Consider the following 25,937-nt stretch of genomic DNA (forward strand, 5'->3'; position numbering starts at 1 on the left):
AAGAAAAATGATACCATCGCACTATATGTCTTGACCCAATGAGTAACACTTTTTGATAATAAATTTATAACTAAAAGAAACTTTAATCATGAAAATTTGTTACTATATGATATCCAAAATAGTTTAGCCAACTCATCATATATCTTCATTAACTTGTTTTGCATATATATAATAAACTCATTATATGTGTTTAAGTCATATATCTACAAAATACAAAATAAATATCACCTCAGAGAGAGATCACATCTTTATTTTGGGAAGGGTAAAGAAGAGATCACAAAAGGAAGTGATTCCAAAGGCATATCTCTCGTTCTGTCTAATCTTAAATTCTTTGTTTAAAACCCATCTCTCCATGCATTCATCTTGTTTTCTATATTTATTGGTTCATTTTGTAAGTTTTCTAAGTATTTACTCATCTCTCTATCTAGCCAAGTGAACGTACACATATATATATATATAGTCATAGAGAGAGCGTCAAAAGTAGAGAAATATGGGTTTACGCTCCTTCATATCAACCATCACATACTGTTTGTTCCTTCGCTATCCACACAAGAAGCCAAAACACAAAAGTGTGAACCATCTTAACTATTACCACACCATGCCAATGGCTCGTCCAACTTCTTTACAGGTATTCTCTTTCCCTTATATCTTCTATTCAACCACAATTTTCATGTCCCTATATAGTTTACGTACTCTCAAGTTAACCCTATGATCACACAATACTAGTTTTGGTAACTATAAGTAGTGGCGGATGCAGAAGTTTGTTAAGTTTGTGGTGATGCATAGTATTAGTAGAGGAGCACCAAGTACATGAGTTACTTATGCTGTTTTAACTTTGTAGATTCTATTAGGTGTTTATACAAGATAGCTAATCTCCTTAGCTATTATTATCGATCTATCGTTTTGTAAATAGATAAGAAAATAACTAGGCAAATCAGATTCTCACAAAGAAGAATATTTTTCCTTTGGCTGTTAAAAATTCACTTTTTTGATCTTGATTGATTCGTTAATGGGAATCGGACAAAACTGAAACAGAATGTCATAAGTTTGTCTCACTAGTGGATCGGTGTTACTCTGATTATAATAATATCCTTAGGGAGTTTGGTCGTTTAAATATATAATTGTTCTTCTAATTACTTTATATCCTTGATCAATCCATATATATTAGTACTAATTAGTTCGTAATATATGAATTTGTGCGTAACAGACAATAGACTTAAAAGTAAGGATGTGTTGCAGTGGATGTGAGAGGGTGGTCAAGCATGCCATTTACAAGCTAAGAGGTAACATCATAATTCAATGTTTAAATAAAAAAAGAAACTTATCAATTAGTACTTTTCATTTCCTTCTAGAAGTTGTTTTATACTATTATGTGATACTTTATACTATAAAATTGTGGCCATAAAAGAATATTCCATAAAATATATAATACAGATGAGCATCTTATAGAAAAGATAAAGTAACATTGTGAATAATTAATATAGTAACTAAACGGGCTTTGTGTTGGTGGTGGTGAAGGTGTGGACTCGGTGGAAGTGAACTTAGAGATGGAGAGAGTAACGGTGATTGGGTACGTAGAGAGGAAGAAGGTGCTCAAGGCAGTGAGAAGAGCTGGTAAGAGAGCTGAGTTCTGGCCGTATCCGGACATGCCTCGCTACTTCACTTCTTCCGAGCATTACTTCAAAGATACCACACGTGAGTTCAGGGAAAGCTACAATTACTATCGTCATGGTTATAACCTTAGCGACCGTCATGGTCATATCCATGTTACTAACCGTGGAGACGACAAAGTGAGCAACTTCTTCAATGACGATAACGTCCATGCATGTCGCCTTATGTGATATAGCTTTCTCTTGTGTAGGGGATTTACATGTATGGTCTATAGCGTTGATTAATTAGTTTTTATGCATAAGCATATGTAAACAAGAGAAATTAAAAAGAAACTTGTGTACATGTACAATGCTTTTATTAACAAGTGAAGCGAACCAAAAGAATCAATCTTCGGATGCATAGTGACTAAAGACATGCCTAAAATCAATCTCTTTTAAAGTGTGTTCAAATATTGGTACTCAAATTACTTCATCTTGTACTCAATACCGAGAAAAATAATTAAGTCTATTGAACATACTCATATCTACATTTTTTTTATTACGAGAACGTAAGTGTAATTTACTTTTTTTTTTTTTGCTAAATGGTAAATATTTCATTAAAAATGAAAATAGTTAAGGTTACAATCAAAAGATTAGAAACCTATACACATGATTCCATGGCAAAAAAGATTAAAACATGTAAGCATAAGACGGTAATTAAAACCAAGATTTCGGTGCATTTGCTCAACCAAGCAATGAAGCATGATTAATAGCATGATAAGATTGTTTAAGTAGCATGATTAATATGACAAACTTATAAAGAAGGACTAGCAGAGTACTTTCATTTTTGTTGTAGTTGAGAATTTAGGAGAGTTTTCTTTTTGTTTTCTTTTTGCCTATAAACTATTTTCGGTATGTTGTCTTTATAAGATTCTATTGGAACGTCTTTATGACAGAGAAACTTATTTTTTTTTTTGGGTTTCAACGATTTATCGAAACAGAGATTGGTTATGAAAAACTTATCAATAACTAATTTAATTGGCTACCAAATATGTTAAGAAATCATATTATTCCGATGTAAAACCACATAACTAGAAAAAAGTAATTATTCCTCACCGTCTCCCTTTTGGTCATATTAATATTTTTTCTTATATACCTTAATTTTTTACATTTGTGTCGTTGTTAATTTACTAGCTAATCAATGGAAGTCATGACGGTCACACATCATTCTGAAAAATAATTATTTTCATGCATCAATTACACCATCTCTATCCAAGGGTTGGAGTAAAAAATATTTTTGTGTAATATTAAATCATGACCGAGAAAGCTCAATAAATTAACTGAAAGAACAAGGAAATGTTTAAAACTAAGTCGATTTTGTAACAATCAAGGTCGAAAAATAGTTTGTAAAACTTAGCTGGGAAAACGGGCAAAAATGTCTGAACTAAAACCATAGGCAAGCTGGATGAACTAGCTAACTCAGGTTAGATAAGATAAACCAGATGAAAGACTCGCTAGCTCAACTGCTGCCCGACACTCAACTGAGCTCGGTGAACTAATCGAGTTCTAACCCAACAGACCAATAGTCTATCACTGGTGAACTATAGTACCTCTGTAGCTTAAGGTTGGAAATATGTTTTGGTTAAAATGTGTTACAACCAAAAGATTACCGACAAATAGTTGTCTCGGCCAAAGGGTGGTTATGGTCGAATGTTATCTATCGATCGGAAAATGCAACCTTTTGAAAATATAGTAGTTATCTATGGTTGTTTAAAAAACTCTTAAAATGTCATGTTTTTTTTTGACATGCTATACTTTTTAGGGAGAATTTCAAAAATACCCCTTTTCATATAACTCTTTTTAAAAATACCCCTTTTCAAACTTTATCAAAAAACCCACTAAAAATGTTGAAATTTATCCAAATATGTGTGTAAGCTAATAAATATATACACAAATCACCTTTATATGTGTATAAAACTTTATATACCTTTCATAAATAGCGTAAAAATAAATCATAAAAACCTTATAAAAACCATATAAAAACCGTATAAACCCTTTTAAAAACCTTTTAAAAACCTTATAAAACTTAAAAAAACGATTTAAAACTATTTAAAATATTTTAAAATATTTGTATCGAATCTCCCAGTAGTAGTTATTATTTAGAAGTACCTTACAAACTATATAAAACTTTATAATTTTTTATATTTAAAAATGGGTATTTTTGAAAATAGATAGATAAATGGGGTATTTTTAAAAAGGTTTACACCAAAAGGGATATTTCTCAAACATTCTCTACTTTTTAATAAACATTGTAATTTGATCAAATTCCAAGTTATTTTTCCAAGATGTCAGATTGATGGATGCTTGCGAATTGAAGATAGTTCTTTGTCAATACACATCCTCTAAAACATTAGTCCACAATCATTTTTTTTGGTATGGAGATAACATGAGAATTTGGCTATTTAGTAATATTATCCTAAGTAGATTCAAGTTTGTTTTGCCATAAATTTTTTTTTTTTTTTTTTTGCAAAACATTAAGAAGGGTTGTTGAACCAATGATATAAAGTTAAGTTAAATTCTCAAGTAGTAATTTTATGTATCTTAGTTTTTTTTTCTATTAATTTACCATTGAAAGTTTATCAGAATTCACTTTTAAGTGATACAATATACAAAGAATCTAAAATTTTATTTTTATTTTCCATGATAAAAATGATAGCCAATACTAAAATAGTAGTATTTGTGAATAGTAATAAAAACCGTGTTTGAATAATATCGGATTCTAAATTGAAAATATATATGTCAGAAATATATTTTTAAAATTTAGAAATGAGTCAACAAGTTTTTAAAATTTTTATTTATAATTATTTTAAAATATATAATTTGTATTCAATTCCTTAAGACAAAAGAAAGAGCAAAAAAAAAAAAATATCAGATGCAACTTACCAATGGACTCGTCATCTCTCTTAAAAAGTAAAACAAAACGACAAATATACGTCTGCTGCTTTTACAAAGCCATCACTAGTTTAGGAGTGAGTTCCCATTGAGGATGGCCTTAGCCTTTAGTCTTTAGAGTAGAGTTCACTCTTAAATCTTAAGTTTTTACATAATTAGTACACCTAATCACAACCATTGATCTCCCACCTCTCTCCTCTCTCAATTACTAATCAGTACTTTTTACCTTTTCTGCTTTCTATTGAACTTCTCTCAGATCCTTCTTCACTCTTCAGTGTTTCATCTCTCCTACCAAAAAGACTCATACCCTTCTTCAATTTCTTGCCTTTAATTCTTCTCTCTTAGTCCTCACCATTTTATGATTTCTGGGTGGTATCAAGAATGAGTTCTTGAAAAAAAGCAAATGGGTTTTTAGATAAACTCGTTTTGCTTTCTCTCTTCCCTTCTCCGATCTGGGTTTTGGTTTTAGTTTCAATACCCAAGTAGCAAAAAACTAGAAATTAGGGTTTTTAAGGTTTACATTCTTGGTGAATTGTGTTTAAAGGAAGAAACTTTAGTGGAGGAATAGTAATTCAGACATGATTCAGTTACTGTTTCTGGTTCTGTTTGCGGAAGGTGCGATTGCGTTCTTACTGTTGGTAAAGATTGGTCCTTTGAGGGAGCTTGTGATTAAAAGCCTTGACCAGATGAAGATGGGTAAAGGTCCTGCCACTGTGAAAACTATAGCTGGAACTATGTCTGTTATTCTCTTCTCTAATCTCATGAACATAGTCAAGATCCAGAACAAAGGTGCAAAGCTTGGGACTATGTCTCCTATGGATCAGGTTCTTTGGAGAACACACTTGCTTGAAGCTTCTTTGTTGGGTTAGTTTCTCTCTTTTTGGATTAAAATTGAACTAAGAGTGCTTTGTTGATTGATTTGTTGCCTTCTATATTAGTCTGTAGCTATGGTTTCTGACTAGAATTTGAAATCTTTGCTGGATTGTGTTCTGATGATCTAGCTGTTGTCCTTGGTTCATGGCTTTTAAGGCTAATTTAGATTTTACTGAGGCTATCTTGTAGCTAGAGGGATGGTCTGGAAAACACAAACTTGCAAGCTTAAGTTGAGTTAGCACTTATAAGGAAAGTTTATGTTGTGATTAGGAGTTTGTATACCAATTGAATTGATGGTGGCATCAATGTATAGAACATATCACATGTATGAGTGTCTCTATAGTTGTATTTGAGACTATGTTCTGTTAGTGTTCATTAGATTTGAGAAGCTGCCTTGGTTGTTGATAAATTTGGAACCTGAATACTGATAAACAGTAACAAATTATTGATCTTGATTTTTCGATTACGATCAAGAATATATGGCCAAAGTGCATTCACACATTATCTAGTTCCTAGCTTTATATAATTGGAACTGATTTGCTTATGTGTTAATTGGGTTGATGCATTCTCTAATGAATACTTCATTTAGTTTTTTAAAATCTTCCTTGGGGCTTATAAGAGTCTTGAAAGTGTAAGCTTTATAAAGTGTACATATTGACATCACATTTGAAGCTAAAAATACATGGTCAAAAAAGCATTCACACATTATCTAGCTCTTAGCTATATTCTTGGAACTGATTTGCTTACGTGGTGGTAATAGGGGTTGATGCATTCTCTTATGAATACTTCATTTGGGTTTTTGAAATCTTCATGTGGTCTTAATAGGGTCTTGGAAAGCGTCAAGCTTTATAAAGTGTACATAATGAAATTACATTTGAAGCTAAAAACCTTAATGATCGTTGCAGGAGTCGTATTATTTCTCGGCTTCATAATTGACAGAATGCATCATTACCTCAGCAAGCTAATCAATCTAAGAAGCAATGCTGGGTCATCGAAAGAAGAACTTGAACAGCTCGAGAAAGAAAGAACCGAACTGAAGGAGAAAGACGAGAAAGCATCAAAGGAAATCAAGAAGCTGCAAGAAAATTTGTCATCTATTTTAGAGAAACTTAAGAAAGCAGAGGCTGAGTCGAAAGAGAAAGATAAGAAACTCGAAACCGCTGAAACCCATGTCGAGGCACTCCAGAAACAGTCTGCAGAGCTGCTTCTAGAGTATGATAGATTGCTAGAAGATAACCAACATCTCCAAAGCCAAATCTTGGGGAAAACATAGAGCTGATGTTAAGATTGTATGTTGTCATTTAACAGTGATGATTGGTGAAGAAGAAGTGAGTTTATGGAGAGTATTGCAGTTGCATGAATTCTTGCAACATTTTTGCTTTTTAGGATATTGAAATGTCTTTTAAAACGGGTTCTTGTTTCTTCTTAACTCTTTGGTATGTTTTGTCGACAATTACATCAAAATTCATGTTGAGTATGACAAAGAAAGATAGACACATAAGTGAGTGTAGCCCAACATAAATTTGTATGTTTCGACATCACTATAGTTAGGTCTGTTTCTAAAACTGTGTATATTACACAAAATTGATAAAAGAGAGAGAGAAGACTGTTGAATTGAAGATGTTGAAAGAGAGTGGGCAAAGATTCTACGAAGGTTCTTTAAATTGGTAGACACATAAGTGAGTGTAAGAATGGTCTGGGCCTAAATAGCCCAACAAGGAAATTGCACTTATCAAGCCCAACAGCCCAACAGCCCAACAAGAATGTCTTCTTAATGAATCCATATATTATTGGTATGTTTTGGACATGTAACAGGGAGATGATACTTGAGTCAGCGACATCAAGAGTGGTGAATGACTCGTCACAGATTTGATGTTGTTGCTCTTCTTGATGGTGGTGGACATGGTTGTGTTTTTGGCGATCGTCCATGAATGGAAAGCTAATGTGTTCTGCTGGATACCTCATTTGCTTATGATCCTTCATCATTTCCATAAACCATGGTTGTTGGTTTTGATTGTGATTATGATTATGATTTCTAGGTGGCTCATAAACTTCAATATGTGGAGCTGTCGGGCGGTATAATTCTTGCTGCTGAATAGGAGGATTTAACGAAGCTGCGACAACCGCAGATGAGGAAGAAGAACCTACCTCATAAACCATAGTAGTTGGAGTAGTTGTAAACGCCAAATCCTCCATAATTTTATTCCCTTTAGAAGTTGTTGTCGGAGTAGAAGAAGATTCACCAATCTTTATACCAAAATATTGTAATATCTCGACCCTGCGATTAATATCTTTAAGATATTGATCAATCATATAACCTAAATCATTAAGATCCAAAATATTTAGATTAAACATTTCCATGTTTCCATTCAAACATTGGAACATGACTTCAGTCATCTCGAGCTCTCTATTGTCTTTGCCACGAATAAAGTTGTGTTAAAAAGATCCACGAATTTTACCGAACTAAACCAGCAAAAAGGAATATGTACACGCCTTTCAAAAAAAATATAAATACTAAATATGAATGGCATTATTGTGATGTAATTCCTCACTAAATAATGTCATGTTTTATAAAGTGGCTTCTCGATTAATAGTATGGATATTTATAAATCTCACCCTCTTGTTTATATTCCTAAATTAGAAGCTTACAATACATATGAAAATCTATATCTTAAAGACAAAACCAATTCATTAGTTATTGATGACAAAAAAAAAATACTTGGTAGCTCAGGTGGCCTTAACAAGTGGAACATTTCAAGGGTTAAGAATTTAGTGAAAGGGAACTGAAACTGATCCACAGAAATTTGGCAAGCGTAGTTCCGTTGTTACTTGTTAGCATTTTCTTTTCGGGTGACAAAAAATCTAACATCTCTTAATCCTCTAGGACAGTTGATTAACTTGATGTTGTTGTAACACTTAATGATTATATTAAGACATACTTAGATAATATATTGTAATCCAAACTTGATGGAAATATGACCTTACCACTATATTGAATTTAATGTTAAATTATATTCAAAAGAAAAAATAACGTTTGTAAAACTTGTGCAACTTTGGAATAGAAATTATAAGCTGAAAAATAATTAGAAAAAGCTAAATATTTCTTAAGAAAAAGATTAGCTTCTATATTGAAGCCAACGTTGAAAGCCCTCTGCATAACGCCGATCGCCCGACTTCATTATGGTGGAGAGTTGATCCTTGATGTGTTGATCAATCCACTTGATGAGCCTAGTAGTTGGATTCTGAGTGTCGCCCTGCATTCTACCATTTCTTTCTCTCCAAATTGTATAGACAACAGTTTGGAGAACGTATCTGCATAAGAAGCCATCTATACGATCTTGGTGATGTTGTGAAACATACACAATCAGATCTTCCCAGTTGGTCGTGTAGCTTGTCTTGAAAGTACCTTTAGCTACTGCTTCCCACACTGGTGAAGTATATTGACAGTCAAAAAAGAGGTGATTCCGGGTTTCTGAATTGTTCTTACAAAGGATGCAAACGTCGGTAGTGGCTCTGTTCCACCGGGACATACGAGCTCCAGTTGGTAGTCGATCTTGCACTGCTAACCACTATATTGACAATCCAAGGTGTCAAGACCTAGTGACTTTTAAAGTATATATTCTTTAGATTTCATGTGATTATCTCAGTGTTTTATGTGCCTCTTCTTGTCATCCCAACTCGAATATATATGAAAGCATAACTGTCTGTCTGTCTGTCTCCCAAACATGGACAGGTTTGTATATAACTACATTAAAACAACCCTTTTGAATATCCATTAATCTTATATACTCATGAGTCATGACTCTTTATATATAATGCTCAGATACTCCTCCAGGTTCTCAAAACGGATTAGCAAGTTCTAAACCGAAAAAGTAGCTTTTTCCTCATAATAGAAAATAATATATTTTTATTAGAAAATCAGAACAGACAAAACTTTAGCTTCATCTTCCATATATCATAGACTAGTTAACCATCCACATGTAATATTACTCGTCCTTGAAGAACACTTGTCCTCGTTCTTTTAATCAAAGGTTCCTTTATTTTGTTCATTGCTGCAAATATTTCAATTTTTTTATGTTATAGTTTGAATTAATGAATTCAAGTTATGAATGATATAGCAAGTAAACATAACCCCGTACAGTCCGAATCTTGTGTTATAACAAAACAGGTTACAAAACACATTATTGATATATGAATATATATTTCTTTATATAGTACATGATTAATGTCAATAGCTTATAATGATACAACTCACACAACAAACAAATGCCAATTAAAAAAAATCATGCATTCAAAGTCATACATAGATCACACTAAAATTATCTAAGCCGGAATGCGGAGATAGAGAGGGATTGGATTTTTAGTAACCGGTGGAGAATCCCATACTGAAAATGCACTTTCGGAATTCATCCACTTTTCGGTCATATCAGGATAATGACGATCCAACACATCCTTCAGACTCTCTGTTGTATTAACCCATTCAAATCCCTTCTTTGTATAAATCGTTTCATTGAATTCACTTGTGAAAAATCTATCCGCTTCTAATCGCCTGAGTTGTGTATAAATTAGTATCAGATTAATATTTTGTATTCTAGTATAGAGTGTTTTCCAATAGATTTTTGGTTTGGATATATAATAACCAATAACATACCTTGAGGCCATGAGGACGAAAATGTAAAAAGCAGTCTCACTAATAGCGAAGCCTTTGATTTTCTTCTCTGCCATAAGTCCAACCAGAAGATCAAGCTCCTCCACATCACCACCATACACATCATCCAACACTTCAATTGCTTCCACATCATCCGTTAGATCTTCCCACTTGGCTATCGGAATCATAAACATAGCTCTCCTAAAATCGTTGTACCGTGCCACATTCCTCTCCCTATCCCGGTAGACTAAAATAATCGACCAACAAAAATCCAATATCAAAACCAAAATGGTAAAAACAAAAAATGAATGGATCAGATCATATTGACTTACTCTCTAAAGCAGCTAAGTCAACATGATCTGGACGATCTTGGCCGTTTGGGTCTTGGGGAACAATATCTCTTAACCACATTGGATAGTTCATTAGTTCAAGTGCTCCACTTGCTTGGTGACCCATTGAGACCATTAGCTTAGTGAATCCAATCTGAGACATGTTTTGTTCTCCTTTACGACCAGTCAAATTTTCCATATATATCCTGAATCCAAAAGAAAAGAAAACAAAATCTCATAAAACCTAAAATCTTTGATTTAAGAGTTTCGAAATAGGAGAACTATAAATATATATAGTATCAAAGATAAAAAGTTATACTCTTCCATCAACGGTAGTGATTTATTAGTTCCAGGTACAACATTAATGTCACGCATTTGGAGTTGATCAGGCAAAAGAGAGTGCATTCGATACACGCTAGTGAATTCTTCGGTTAGGGAATATGGGACACCATGATTTTGCGGTTTTTTCAAACCCACGAGACCTCCCAAGATCGAACCGCCTACATGTCCGAATGAATCTTTAAACTTTTTCCCTAGTATTCCGTACCTAAACATTCACTAAAACTGTTAGATTGCAACATGCATGCACGTACTAGTAAAAAAAATCCCTATAGCCACTTTAATTTTCGTGACCCTGTAGTAAAAAAATCCATATAGCCACGAAATTGCCACAAATATTAAGGTTTAGCCACGAAAATTCAAGTGGCTATAGAGATTTTTTTTACTAGTCATGTGTAACAAGGTGATTATAAAAACAAATATGTTCTCTTCACCAATTTGCTCGCATTGCAGCTAGTAAAGTGTCGGTTTTGAGAAGTTGTACTGTCCAATCTATGGTGTGAATCTTTGCTATCACTGCTGAGGTCACTAGCCTCGCGTAGCGGTACAAATCCTCGTCTTCCAAATCACTATCCTCATCCTATATAAGTGAAATGATTTTTGTGAAATTAAGGTATTATAACCAAAAGAAAAAGAAAAAAACATAATTCACATTTCTTGTTATAATAAATAGAAACATATCATATTGAACCTTGAGGGCGTCGCACACAGCGTTGTGCTCTTTGATGAAGAGAGCTTGCAAGGCCGAGAGGCCGACCCAACTGTTACGAATGTCGCCAGAGATGGCTAAACCATCTTGGTCATGGAGAAGGAGACCTGTGTCGTTCGATATCTTAAGTTTCCCATCTTTGTAAGTTCTTACTCTCTCCAATGTTTTCGAGTTGCTTCCATAGATGACGCTCGAATCCCTAAAATATTAATCATTCTTTGAATTATTTAAGTCATCGCTCGTAGTATATTATTATTAATATATAATGTATGGTTTCTATGCATGGATATGTGTCTACGTCCATATTATGTCTATGCATATCATTGCTTAGGTTGGGTGTTTAGTCCCACGAGATTCTAACCAAATTTGGTATCGAAGCAAAACCAAATTACCAAATTGTTTTCAAGAAAGAAACAGTTGGTATATGTTTTTGAGACAAAACGAAGTCAAACAAAAATAAATACTATTTTTATTTCGAACTTTTCTTTTTATTCTGAAGGAGTCAAACTTTAGAACAACCAAAAATTGAACAAATGTCCATTTGATTTTCTAAACCAAATAATCCCACAAAATTAAATAATTTTTCATTTTTCTAAACCGATCCCAAAAGAATGTATGACATAATATTTGATCCAAAAAAAAAAAAACAAAATTGACGAATAAAAATTGATAGTATATTTTAATGGTTTTATTTGTTATTTTGATAAAATGGTTTATAATTATAAATATTATGTTAAAAGAAAAAAAAAATTACCACCAAGGTGTACGGATGTTTTGCGAACCGGTCTTGATTTCAAAGAAACCGGTAGGGACTTCTTTTGTCTTAAAGAACCTAAAGGACTTTAAAGGACACTGGTTCTCTACTTCTTTTGGAGCCACGACCTCGATCTATGTTACCAAATAATTAAATAACCAGAACAAACCAATTTAATTGTTTTGTTATTTAACATATATTATATAACTGTGTTAAACCGAAAACTAAATTGAAGAACCTGTTGAGTATCTTCAAGATGATCAATCCAATCATGGATCATGAATTGAATCCAAGAAGTTGCAATCATATTAAACTGTTTCCCTGTGTCTATAAACTTCCTCCTTCCTAATAGTCTTGTCGCCACCACCATAGGGTCTGGTCTCAATAACTTCAAAAAAAAAAAAAATCCAAATTAGTATTACGTTAAAATTATATCGAACGAGGAGATGTACGGGCTTAGGTCCAGAACCATATCGACTTATCTTTTTTACTATATGTAAGTAAAAAAATTTACCTTTGTTTTTTGATCAACGGGAGGACAGTTTCTTCCAAAGAAGCTATTTTGACTGCCGACGCCTTCATTAAACGGATCATTGAATTTTCCATCAGGAGTCCGGTACGGATAGTTAGCCGGATCAAACCGGGTTCCGGCCGGAGTTTGTCCGACGTTGAGAAGATTGTATTCTTGGTGAAGATGTCTACGTGCTTCAAGATAGGCTAAACCCAAGAACACTGGAAGCTTGTGCCATGGAACCATTTTATCCACTGCATGGACGATCTACACCATATAAAACACACAAAAAATTTATTAAATTTTTACTCAATTCATAACAATTTAAAGTTAAGTTTATATCTTACAAGAAGTAAGAAACGATCGAGGAGGGACATTTTTGAATAGATCTCACGGAAGTCTTCGTGGATGAATTTAAGCAAAATAGAAGAGATTAAAGAAGTGATTACTTCCATCCTTTTAAACCTTTTTTTGGAGTTGTTGTAAAGTATTACAAGAGAAATGTTTTAATAGATTTGTGATGATTTTGAGAAAACCTTGCTATTTATAAGCATAAACCTTGAAAAAGAGAAGACTATTCAAATGCATATACTAATTAAAAATCAAATTAAATTTTTTTCCTAAAGTATGATTTGTCTTATCATCATTATTTTCTTGTTATTTTGATAATGTGACTCATTAACTTTGTATCATTGTGGTTTATTATATATGCCACTCCAGGATAAAAATTCCAAGTTTTACACTGGAAAATTAGACAAATGGTTATCTAAAAAGTTTTAAGTTCAACTCGAATTAGTGTGAACCCTTTCCAAAAAGACATGTGCGATGTTGATCACTTGATCCAAAACGACCTATATCGTTTTAGTAATAGAGTTTGACATATAGACTTTGAAGAAACTACCAAATGCATTGTTGTGAATTCGAGTAAAAATATGAATTTAACCTTATATAAAGCATAAACAAGAACAACACATTTTCCTATATTGTTTTGATTAATAAATTTTACATTTCAACTATATAAAAAACAAGACTAACCCTAGTCGTCACGCTCGTGAGTCGTGACACATATCATGCACTGTTGGATCTAACGCGAATAAGCTCGTGACACATATCATGCACTGTTGGGTTAATTTTATTAAACTCAACATACCACTGTTAGCTCTTAGTTGGGAACACTTTTAGCCAAATACAATCATATCTTAAAGATCCATTAAAATAAATTTTATTCAGTAGTACACCCATCATCATCGATCAAGCTGGTAGTGGTAGGTGTTAGGATTTATTATTTTAGTTTTTTCGTGGAGAAAATAGATAAGAAAACGTCAGGATCTTTGATTCTTAGATATGTACACGTTTGTTTTTTTTAATAATATATATAGAGAAACCAAGTCAAAACGTCTTGAATGAAATGTTAAAAAATAATTCCATTTCTGTTAATACCCGTGCATGTTACTCAAAATTAATAGTATAAAATGTGTAAAACTATATAATACATTTTAACGTCACAAAACACAAAGATAAGTTGACAAAACTAAATCAATATCTACTCTCTTTTTTTCCATTTCTCGATCGGTTGCTTAATTTGAACGACTTAAACAGGTAGAGAATTCCAAATTTAGAAGTTTAGGATTTATTGTTTTCATAATAACAAAAGTCATACAAGTAAACTCTTCGACTAGGGTTCTTTTATATATATTAGTATGTTATCAATCAGGATTATCATAATCAATATTTTATTGACAAGTATATGGCGTCATAGCTATTTGAATATGAAAACTTCAAAATCACATGAAACGGGGCCAAAACGAAAAGGGTAGTAATACTAATATGAGATGGTACTCGATTAAGATATCTCATTGTAGATAATAGAGTTTTATGAATTGAAACCAAATTATACGAGATGGATTTAGTTCATTTTTATAATAATATACGTCTTAATTGGATTTGATCCTATAAAAAACTGACAAATAATTAAAATTAGTAGGAAATTTGTCTTGTGTATATAAGCTGGCCTTACTCTATTCTAATTTTCTTATTGATTTTAACCCAAAAAAAACAAATGTATTGATATATAATCGAAATATACTGAATATTTTGGGATTAGATGTAAATATTTTGGACAAAGAAATAAAGAGAGGTGTGGTTTGGTACATCAAGAATTCTATAAAAGGCCAAGAAGGAAGCTGAACAAGCGATCCTATAAAAAGCAGAACCGATCGAGACGAGTGATCATGGACATGGTAACCATTCTTACACGACTTACTCAAAATCCAAATCCTATTAACCTAATCATGGTGGTACACTAATTTGTACACGCTTTGCCCTTATCCAAATCCTAATTAAGAACCTCTAAATCATGATGCTACACTAGTTTGAAATTTTAATAAGATGTTTAACCAATAAGATGTTACTTTGATTTGAAACAAGTTTATAAATTTTATTTACTATTATTGAATATCTAATCACAAATTTGTTATTTCTACTATGACTTTTCTGTGTAAACATTTACTACTCACTAAGTTTCTTAATTACATTTTTTTTTTGCAAAACAGTTTGCAAATTTTATAAATAATCAATGGGCTATTTCCGGAATTAAATCCATACAAATCTTCTGAAGAACCAAATCAAACTAAACTATAAAAGCAAAATATATCTAAATTCACAAAACCAAATTAAACCGGTCGCAAAAAAAAAAATCCTAGCTATTCTTCAATCGGTGAATTTGATCGAAATCGCTGTCCATCAGAATTGTGAATACTCTCCGAATATATGTTGTTGTTTAATTTTGAAAACAACAAACTCTTTTTTTACCAAAAAAAAAATAGAAAACATGAAACTCTTTTTACAATATTTTCCTTGGTAATTATCTTTTCTAAACTTATATTTTATTTTAAATACATGACTAATGCATAATGACAATTATAAATAAATAAATACATATAATATTTTTTTATTTGATATCGATCTTTTTTATTATATGTCCACTGAAACAACTAGTCCTTGATTCGGCCCACGTAGAGACTGACTAGTGAACTACAAAACTCCAAGGCGCGTGACATTCACTTATGAAACGGCGGCGCGTCCCTCTCGCTATCAAAATCGATAGAGCATTTAGTAGAAACCGGCAATGAAGGCGCGGCGAACCTCATCGAGTAATCCCGGTACGGAAACTCGTCGTCAAAATGTCCGGTTAGTTTCCCGTCATCGAAATTCAACGAGTAGCTCAACGGATCGTACCGGAATTTACAGTGATCCGACGACCGGTTACTGTTTCCACCTCCTCCGCCGCCGCCGCAGCCGCAGCAGTGGTTTCGTCCGAATCGTCGGATAAAAGTCTTCCACCTAGGACCAGCGACTAGCTCCGACCACTCTCTCATCTTCCGCCACCCTCGAATCCACCACCGTTGATCAGGCTCCACGGCTCTGATCCGTGACCACCACACAGATCCGCCGTGATTCGACGGCTGAGATGAGGCGAGGCATGGCATAAGGAAACAACAACCTCTCTTCGCGAACAATGCTTCGTGCATATCGTCGGTGGCGTCTGTTTCAGAGATCGGCGACGGTTCCGATCTCATTCTCAGTGATTCTGATCTTATCGCCTTCTCAGATCTTCGTTCCTCTTCTCATAGGCTAAACCCTAATTTACTCTCTCTCTCTCTCTCTCTCTCGCACCAAATCAACAACGCGTCTCTTTGAGCTGTTTACTAAAACAGAGAAGCAAATGCCGTAACCGCCAAATACTGGTTCTCATTAAACCGGTTTGGTTTTATATTATAACCGGGTAATTCAGCTACATTAAACCGAAAATAAATTGGTCTAGTTCTCTCTAGCATAAAATCGTTTGGTTATGGATGTACAATCTATTAAACCGATTTGGTTCTATGTTATAACCGAGAATTTTAGCTGTTTTATTATTTGTTAGTGATATCTTAAACCGGAATTAAATTGGTCCGGTTAATCTATAGCACTAAATTGGTTTGGTTTCTCAAATAGCTGACATAGCCAACTCCAAATGGATGTATAATCTTAATCTAGTATCCTTCTTGGAACAGATTCATTGTAGGTGAATGTTTTAACCAAAGTCACCTAATCCTTTTTTATATATATACAGTATATAGTTCAGTATTTAAATTGTAAATAAAGTTTAAAAATAATAATTATCAAAATCATATGTTGACTCAATTTTGTGTGTATTACAAATAAATATAAATTCAATTTCAATAACTAAATCATAGACGACTTTGATTACCAAAAAAAACTATAAATTAGGAACTTTTGGTCATATTTCTTTTCGTTAATTAACATAGTTGAATATTGTCTTACCTATGGACTTTTGAAGTATTGACAATCCAAGGAATCAAGACCTACTAATTTTTGAAGTATTCTATATATTCATGGGGGAAAATGTCATTTATATCATGAAATTTCAAATTTTGGTCATTTAAATCACGAATTTTCTATGTGGCCATTTAAAACATGAATTTTTTGTGGACTTAATTTTTAAAACATCATCTTTCGTTAACTAAGTCAAATTGAACATCATATACAAAAATTTGTTAACAAAACAACTAACAAACATTTAGTCAACACTAATCCATCTCTATTAGTAAGAGATGACATCGTTTAAAACTAAAACAAAGTGAGTATCTTAGTGTTTTATATGCCTCTTCTCGTCATCCCAAATTGATTATGAAACCATAATTGTTTCCCAAACGTAGATAGGGTTCTAATTATCACAGAAAAAAAAAACACAATATTTATAATCTTGTCCTCTTGAATTATAGAAACTTACAATATACATGATATGTTGCATCTTGAATGTTATATATGTCAAATATAGCCGTGTAGGCATGTCGGCTGTTTCAAAATCTTTTCAAGAATAGCTTCATGTACTTATGTTATTTATTTCTTGTTTATGGACTATGAACTTTAGAATACAGTTTTGGTTTTGAATTTCTTTGTTAATATTTTCTTTATGTAAATTTAAGTTTTTTTTTCTGACGACCAAATCTTTTGAAAAGCCCATTATAGACAATTGAAAAAAGTACAAATTTGAGGCCCATTAACACATTTGCATTACATATAAGATAAAAGTAAAATAAAACAAGACGTGGCAAATTTAGAGCAAATCCACGTTTAGCTATGATATCATCATCGACTTAACTTAGTTTCTTACCGGAATCTTGCTTCACCATCCGGAGTTTTAATATTTTTCGTAGATTTCTACTCATACTAGCCTTCAATTTGTACTCTTCACCTTCTGCAAACATCACCAGAAGTGTTGAATGGGATTTCTTTGTTTACCAGAACGGAAACTCAGTTGGCGGAATGGAATATTCATCAGAGAACTATCAAACTCGACTGGAACTCCAATTCTTCATACTTCGATTCTTTCAAACTACATCATCTTTAAACTAATCGGGCAACAAGAACCGTCACTCATAACTTTTCATCTATAGAAGTGGAGATATATCATCAGTTGGACGAAAATCCAACCACTTAATACACAAAGATCCAACAACCTTCCAGATTTTAACACTTCTTCAATGAAAAGTGCTAACATGAAGAACAAGCAAAAGGTTTCAAAAAACCGACACGATGTCGAAGATGTAAAACCGACAAAACGTCGGAGAACTAAAATTCGGACAAACCGAACTAAAATTCAGGATAATTAGTATTTCCAAATTTTTAAGGATAATAATAATTATTTAGGGTGCAAAATAAATAAATAAATAATTAGTAAAAATCTAAATGAATTGATAGTTTAGTTTTCACTCGTCAGCAATTGAAGTGATGTCCTGCATGTGACCTTGAATGTCAATATTGCTTGACTATGGTGATCCTCCATTAGCAGAAGCAGCAAATGTGTTAGCTGATGCATTAGATAAACAGGCTCAGTTGAGATATTCTTCTCCTTATGTTGTTTCTCGGAGCTCCTAGATGTATATCATATTAACTCTATAAACTTTTTACTCTTTACTATGTTAATGGAAATTTGGTCGACTAAAAAAAGAAAAATTCTGAACCGAACCCAAACGTATAATAACATTCAAATGAAGATTTAAACCCAAAAAAATAAAACAGAGAAACGCCGTCTGTGGGGATCGAACCCACGGCCACGTGGTTAAAAGCCACGCGCTCTACCACTGAGCTAAGACGGCTTCTGTTCATTATCCTTAATTAAATTGATTTAATCACGTATTAACTTTAAGAGTGAAGACAATTGAGGATTAAACAAATCTTAAGTTGCTTGCTACGAAATTTGTCGGAAAAGGCATTCTTCATCATCGTCATGTCTGTAAATTGGAAGATTCATTATCTTCATCATTCGCAAATTACGGATCATTATTTTCATTTTAAGTCTTCTACCAAATTCGCTTTCGAATTCATGATTTTAAGCAAAATTTGGTTTATGACCAACTCTGTTTCTAGCTCCGGTCACTTGCCAAGATGATTTATCAAAAGAAAATAAAAGAATTTGTTTTCTTGTCCCCCTTTGCTTCTACAAGGTTTCATCAAGAGAATCAAGATTGCTCTTCTTGTCTCACTCTCTCTCTATGTTATAAGGTTACAACTTAATCTCAAAACTCATTAACTACTTTGTTGTCTCTTGAGATACAGATAGAGAAAGAAAAGTCGAATGCAGCATCTTTCTGATACTCTTTCTGATGTATCATCATGCACCTTAGCTCGACGCTTGGACTACCCACGTTTAGATTCCAGAGCAAGAAGTATCTTCTTCCTAGGTCCCTGAAAAAAGAACACACACCTTGTAAAAGATTTCAAACAGAGAACTTGAATCCAAACATGGTGATGATAGATGCATGATCTTGTTATGAATGGAGATAAACTAAGGCAATGATATACTGATTTTACCATTGGTATGAGTAAAGCTTTGAGGTCATCATCTGTCATATGCATTAAAGCATCCATATCAACCTAGAAACAAAGATGGAAATCGATAAGGATCCTTGTACATTTATAGATGGCATCAAATACAAGAACGCACAAATTACTCTAAAGAGTAAATACATTCACATACTTCTTCCACTTGAAATGAGGTCGAATACTTCTCGAGACCCAACGATTCCAGGAAGCTATCAACCGAATAATCAATCTGCAACAAAAGATAACAAACTGAGAACTAAAACTTGTGAAACATCCATACACTCAGTAGAGTCATTGCACCTAAATTTGGAGAGAATGAATTATATATTACCTGATCTGATTTCTTCTTCATTGCTCTGTTCGGAACCGTTCTAGTCTCAGATTTGGTTACACCTGCAACCTTCCTTACGACAGGTCTAGCAGCCGCCTCCCTTCTAGTTTTTGGCAAATTACTCTTCCTAGATTGTGTATTCACAGTCCCAGATAGCCTATTCCGTAGATCACCAACGCTTAAACTAAACACTCGTCCGAGTCCATCACTTTGCAAGCCATGATGTTTCTTTTGGAGCTTCAAACGGAGATCTCTCGGGTCAATTCTGCGATCTTAGCAAGTCAATACAACAGAGTCAACAACCAAACATGTTGTAAAACTTAAATCTAAGCAAGCAAAAGACAAGTAACCAGCTAAACAACATACTTGAAACCCGAGGCTCGTCGTCATCGTCTTCGAAAAGATCATGCTCCCACTTATCATCATCTGGCCTTCCTCTGAAAACATTCATCAAATTACATTCATATGTGTGATATGCTATTTCAACTATACAGTAAGAGACATAATCCCAAAATCACCCTAAAAATCAAACATACAGGGTTTAAAATTCTATGAACTGTTTGAAAAATTGTTAAGAGTAGCAACGCAATTAGAGAATCAATTAGTCATCTCTCTATACAAAACCAAAGAGGAGATTCAAAAGAAGAACTTAAAGGGAGAGTGAGAAATTAAAAGTTTCGTAACCTCTTCTTAGTGACTTGTTTGCCGCCAGAAGCGATGAGACCGGAACCGCCATTGAGACGGCTCTTTAACGTTTTGCTGATTCCAGATTCACCAACCAGTCGATCAGAATACATATCGAAAGAGTGAAATAACAAAAACTGGAACCCTAAACCCTAAATCAGGGAAATCTAAGTGAATCAAGAGGGAGAAGAACGAAAAAATAGAACTTCAGCTTCAATTTATAAAACCCTAATCTGAATCAGGAAATCACAGAAACAAAGAGGTGAAATCTCGAACTCGAACGAAAAAGAAAAAGAGAAAACAAAATAAGAGAACTTGTAGTTCGACTCAGAGTTTCACAGTTTCACTATTCGCAGTATCAGACATTATCGGGTCGAATCGGGTTTACCCATTAAACACAATCAGGTCAAACGAGTCGGGCTGTATATATATTTTATTATTTATTTATACTAACATTTTTTTTAAATAGGTGGGAAAAATGTTATTTAACTCCCGAACTTAATAAATTTTAGTAATTTTAATCTTCGATTTTTATTGTGGCCATTAAAATTATAGATTTTTCGTTAATATTATTTTTAAATCACCATCTTTTATTGACTGAGCCAGATTGAACATGTCGACAAATCAAATCCTCTAACAGAATAGTTAACAGCTATTTCTATTTAGGATCGTTACTCGATATCTGTTAAGTCGAAAAATAAGAATCACAATCACAAGCGATGTCGTGTTGCCTTAAACGAAATGGCTAAATCCCCAAATCGATGTCGCTTGTCCTTGTGATTCTCACTTTTTCGTTTATCTTAATATCTTATAGTAAGTAATAGCTAAAGAATACTATTGTATTAAGAATATCGAAAAAATTGAACATAATAAGCGCAAAATCTCATATATATACATATATATATATATATATAAACTTATAAATATACACACATATTATATTTATATATGTATACAATATTATATATTTTCATTAGGGGTGTCAAAATGGATAAACCAACCCAAACCAACTCATAATCCAATGTGTTTAGACTTAAATGGTTTATGAGTTGATCCAAACCATTTGTTAAATGGTTTGGATCAACCCATTAATCCAATTATTTGTTGGTTATAATGGTTAAATAGGTTGAATCATGATAATAAAACAACAAATTAATATTATTAGATATTATTAATATATTATCAAAATTTATTATTAATAACAATATAATATCACATTTGGCGGGAACATTACAAAATCAAGTTTTTGGCGGAAAAATTACAAAATTACGTTTTTGGCAGGAAAACTCACGTTTTTAACGGAAAACATGGAATCTCGTTTTTGGCAGAAAAACATGGAATCCCGTTTTTGGCGGGAAAAATATGGAATCCCATTTTTGGCGGAGAAATCATGTTTTTGGCGGGGAAAAATCATGTTTTTGGCGGGGAAAAATCATGTTTTTGGCGGGGAAATCACAAATTACGTTTTTGGTGGGAAAAAATCACTTTTTGGCGGGAAACATGGAATCCCGTTTTTGGCGGGAAAATATAGAATCATGTTTTTGGCAGGAAAATAAAATCACTATTTTGGCGGAAAAATATGGAATCACGTTTTTGGCGGGACATTTTAGGTTATGAAAGCTGATAAAAGAAATCTAATTAAATTAGGCATGTGGTTTAATAAAATCGGTTTAGACATTTGATTTGGTTATATTTGGTTTATCTATTTGATTTAAGATTGTTCAATTTTTATTGGTTTGGTTATGGATAACTCATTAAACGATTTCAGTCCAAACCATTATAACCGAACTCACTAAACTCATTAACCCATTTAACCCATTAATCCATTAATACCCAAAACTTCAACTCATTAAGTCATGGATTGGATTGGTTTGGGTTGAAACATTAAATTCAACCCATTTTGACACCCCTATCTTTCATAAATATCTTATAAAAACCTTTTAAAACCTTATAAACCTTTCAAAAATGATTTAAAACTTTTTAAAACATTATAAATTATTTGGATCGAATATCCCAGTAGTAGTTATTATCTAGAAATACCATATAAACCATATAAAACTTTATAATTTTTCGTAATTAAATAGGTGTTTTTTGAAAATGGATAGACAAAAAAGGTATTTTTGAAAAGGGGTACACCAAATGGCAAAAGAGGTATTTATAAAAAAAAAATCAAACTAATTAGGAACCTAAACAGATTAGCATGTTTTTATAAGTTAAAATATATATATAAAAAATATCTTAGACAGATATTATTTTTAACATAATAAATTTGATATATATTTCGTAAATCTCGCGTACTGGATAGATAAGTGTAATGGAATTTTTGTTGCTGGAGACCAAAAGTAGTGTGAAAACGCTGTATTATATGGTTACTAGTTTAGTACCCGTCCGATGGACGGGTTATCTATATTTAAAATTAAATTAAAATTAAAATTTATTATAACTTATAAAAAAATAATTTCAAATTTTTGTTTAAAAAAAATAAGAGAAATTAATTTCATTTGGTAAGAGATTTATTTGGTTTGAAGTATCAAATAAATGTATATATATCTATATATATAAAGTTAACTTTTTCTCTTTTCTCCTTAAGCCACATCATCATCCACCTCATTTTATTATTTAATTTTTAAAATTAATTATACCATTTTATCATTTAATTTTAATATTTAAACCTATGTAAATAAGTTTTTCAAAAAAGAATATGAAAGGTCTTTTTTAATTATATATTATAAAACTAAAAAGATAATTGATTAAAAGTTAAAAAACTTACTAATTATCGATTATACTAACAAATATATAAATAATAGATTATAGTTTTTAGTGAATGTTTAAAATATATATATGATTATATTTAGACAATGTAAACCTAAATATAATGGGATTTAACGGGAATAGAACAAAAAGTAAGAAATTTTGAGAGTATAAATCTATCTAATTTATGTCTCAAAAAAGTTTCTAACATAAATGAGATAGGTCGGACCGAAACATGAATTATCATTTTTTTATTAACATATAAAAAGGTAAAAATAAAAATAATATTTCTTTAAAAGTTTCCAATATGAATTTAACTATTTTTTCCAAAACAATACATATGTTAAACTAATAAACAAAATAAAAAATTAACTATATTTCATAAAATTGAAAATTAAAATAAAAAACATTATTAAATAAAATAAACTAAGTATAAAGTAAATTATACTAATATGTTAAATTTAAAAATTGTTCCATATGAAAAACAAAAAAAAATATATAAAACAAAAATCAGAAAATATATATAATAGTATATAATTGATCATTAGGAGATATAAAGTACGAAAAATCCAAAAAAGGATAACTTAAAACATAAAATAATCAATTATGACAATATATAAAGAGATAATGTAAACAATTAAAAATACAACAATCCGCCCGAAACCCACAAATCATGTTCAAATTTCATGCCAACATATAAAAGAACATATAAAAGGGCCCAAAATATTGACATCTAGATCTATATTTGGTAAAAACCCTAATAGCACACGTTTCTCAATGATTCTCAACCGCACTTCCATTTACGCCCACACTTAATACTAATTAACACTTAATTTCTCAACAACTAATTAACCTAAAACTCAATAGTTTTTCTATACAAACACAATTTAAGTTTTAAAAAAGTAAAATATGGTATAATGAAAAAAATAAGTAAGAAATAAAATACGAACCAATTACTCATAAATAACATAATAAACTCCCGCGCTACGCAACCGACTAGTATATATATATATATATATATACATATATATATCTCTTAACATTCCATATTAAACGTTAATTATAAAAATCTAGTAATGTCAAATTGACAATCACCAAAACATTTGGGAGCTACAGTAAAACCTCTATAAATTAATAACATTGGGACCATGAAAATCTATTAATTTATAGAGGTTTTAATTTATTGATAAATTAATTATTATTAATTTATAGAGAGATTTTCCTAATTTGGAAAGTTTTTCCAAAAAAATTTTAAAATAAAATCTAACAAAAACTAAAGTGTCTATATATACATATATTTTGAAATTTTACCTAATTATTAATTTATAATATTGATGGGACTATATATTTACAAAGGATTTTCAAAGGTCCGAGTAGGGACCAGAGAAATTTATTAATTTATAGAGAATATTAATTTATCGAGTATTAATTTATAGAGGTTATATTTGGGAGCTATTCACCATTACTCATAATATTGCTAAAATATTTTTAAAATTATTAATTTAGCAATTATCCTCTAAAACATGATTATACTATTTTGTAAAAAAATTTATTTCTTAACTTTAAAATTTCAAAAAATCATTCTCAGACTATGAAAATTAATTAATTATTATTTAATATGATGGTAAAGTTCTTTCAAATTAACACCAATCTAAAATATGATGTTAAATACAAATATAGTCATTTGTAAATAAATTCATATAAACAACGCAAATAAACATAAAGATTCTAAAATAAATTATAGCACCGTTAAGAAAAATATTAAAAAATCTTTCAAATACGAATTATAAAAAACTACATATTTTCTTTAAAAATATTTTAAATTACTATATTACGATTTATATTGAAGTTTGTTTAATTTAAGCTAAAAATATTATTTTTGAAATTTTTTTATTCACTCTTATGTTTTAGACAATGAAATTTCTCAATGGCATAATACATTCATACATAAATTAAAAATTAAACAAATATAACATATTATAAAATAAAAATCATGAATAAAATTATGTATTTAGTTAAACTCAAAATCTAATTTATTTGTAAACTGTAAATCATAATTCTCCTTTATGAACCCAAACTGATAAATAACCTTGTTTAATTGTAAAACCTAAATCTCACTGCTCTTTAAAAAAACCAAACCGATAAATAACCTCGTTTAATTATAAAATCTAAACTATAATGCAGATTTATAAACTCAACATATAACCCTTATAATTGTAAAACCTACAAATGGCAAAACCAAAAATTAGGTTAATAGTTGAAAGAGAATTTTTGAGAAATACCCCTTTTGGTGTACCCCTTTTTAAAAATACACCAATTTCTATCTATTTTAAAAATATCCCTTTTCAAATATGAAAAATTGTAAACTTTTATATAGTTTATAAGGTACATCTAGATCATCATTACTATTGGGAGACTCAATACAAATATTTATAAAGTTTTAAAAAGGTTCTAAACGGTATTTATAAGACTTTTATAAGGTTTTTATAAGGTTTAAAAAGTTTTCATATGTTTTTTAAATAATTTTAAAACGTTTTTAAAAGGTATTTATATGGTATTTAAATTTACACACATAG

At 31.5% G+C, this 25,937-nt stretch overlaps 6 protein-coding genes and 1 non-coding gene across 7 annotated transcripts; 2 read left to right on the forward strand and 5 right to left on the reverse strand.

The window, feature by feature from the left end:
- Positions 1 to 223: 223 nt before the first annotated feature.
- LOC17876971 (heavy metal-associated isoprenylated plant protein 30) lies at positions 224 to 2,021 on the forward strand. Its single transcript, XM_006281125.2, has 3 exons — positions 224 to 628; positions 1,208 to 1,283; positions 1,519 to 2,021. The coding sequence occupies exons 1-3, from the start codon at positions 491 to 493 to the stop codon at positions 1,839 to 1,841; spliced, it is 537 nt and encodes a 178-aa protein (XP_006281187.1). The 5' UTR covers positions 224 to 490; the 3' UTR covers positions 1,842 to 2,021.
- A 2,703-nt stretch (positions 2,022 to 4,724) lies between these two features.
- On the forward strand, positions 4,725 to 6,891 carry LOC17874896 (B-cell receptor-associated protein 31). The gene is made up of 2 exons (XM_006281017.2): positions 4,725 to 5,405; positions 6,320 to 6,891. Exons 1-2 carry the CDS (start codon positions 5,120 to 5,122, stop codon positions 6,685 to 6,687), a joined length of 654 nt encoding a protein of 217 aa, XP_006281079.1. The 5' UTR covers positions 4,725 to 5,119; the 3' UTR covers positions 6,688 to 6,891.
- A 294-nt stretch (positions 6,892 to 7,185) lies between these two features.
- On the reverse strand, positions 7,186 to 8,944 carry LOC17874878 (agamous-like MADS-box protein AGL80). Its single transcript, XM_023777593.1, is given in 3 exon segments — positions 7,186 to 7,232; positions 7,235 to 7,828; positions 8,554 to 8,944. Coding segments are annotated over 3 exon segments (1,032 nt in total).
- Positions 8,945 to 9,602: 658 nt separating this feature from the next.
- On the reverse strand, positions 9,603 to 13,217 carry LOC17875522 (alpha-dioxygenase 1). The gene is made up of 10 exons (XM_006282072.2): positions 13,052 to 13,217; positions 12,708 to 12,971; positions 12,432 to 12,581; positions 12,194 to 12,327; positions 11,422 to 11,638; positions 11,165 to 11,310; positions 10,711 to 10,938; positions 10,395 to 10,597; positions 10,066 to 10,309; positions 9,603 to 9,963 (listed from the first exon to the last, which is right to left on the reverse strand). Exons 1-10 carry the CDS (start codon positions 13,157 to 13,159, stop codon positions 9,738 to 9,740), a joined length of 1,920 nt encoding a protein of 639 aa, XP_006282134.1. The 5' UTR covers positions 13,160 to 13,217; the 3' UTR covers positions 9,603 to 9,737.
- A 2,337-nt stretch (positions 13,218 to 15,554) lies between these two features.
- Positions 15,555 to 16,387, reverse strand: LOC17874908. The gene has a single exon (XM_006282271.2). It carries the CDS (start codon positions 16,280 to 16,282, stop codon positions 15,764 to 15,766), a length of 519 nt encoding a protein of 172 aa, XP_006282333.1. The 5' UTR covers positions 16,283 to 16,387; the 3' UTR covers positions 15,555 to 15,763.
- Positions 16,388 to 18,796: 2,409 nt separating this feature from the next.
- TRNAK-UUU lies at positions 18,797 to 18,868 on the reverse strand. Its single transcript has one exon. It is a non-coding gene; the product is annotated as a tRNA-Lys (tRNA).
- Positions 18,869 to 19,149: 281 nt separating this feature from the next.
- LOC17876089 lies at positions 19,150 to 20,947 on the reverse strand. The gene is made up of 6 exons (XM_006279468.2): positions 20,611 to 20,947; positions 20,293 to 20,363; positions 19,927 to 20,198; positions 19,750 to 19,824; positions 19,584 to 19,646; positions 19,150 to 19,457 (listed from the first exon to the last, which is right to left on the reverse strand). The coding sequence occupies exons 1-6, from the start codon at positions 20,721 to 20,723 to the stop codon at positions 19,410 to 19,412; spliced, it is 642 nt and encodes a 213-aa protein (XP_006279530.1). The 5' UTR covers positions 20,724 to 20,947; the 3' UTR covers positions 19,150 to 19,409.
- Positions 20,948 to 25,937: the final 4,990 nt, after the last annotated feature.

Source organism: Capsella rubella, unplaced genomic scaffold (genome assembly GCF_000375325.1).
Source record: "Capsella rubella cultivar Monte Gargano unplaced genomic scaffold, Caprub1_0 scaffold_8, whole genome shotgun sequence".
Classification (NCBI taxonomy): domain Eukaryota; kingdom Viridiplantae; phylum Streptophyta; class Magnoliopsida; order Brassicales; family Brassicaceae; genus Capsella; species Capsella rubella.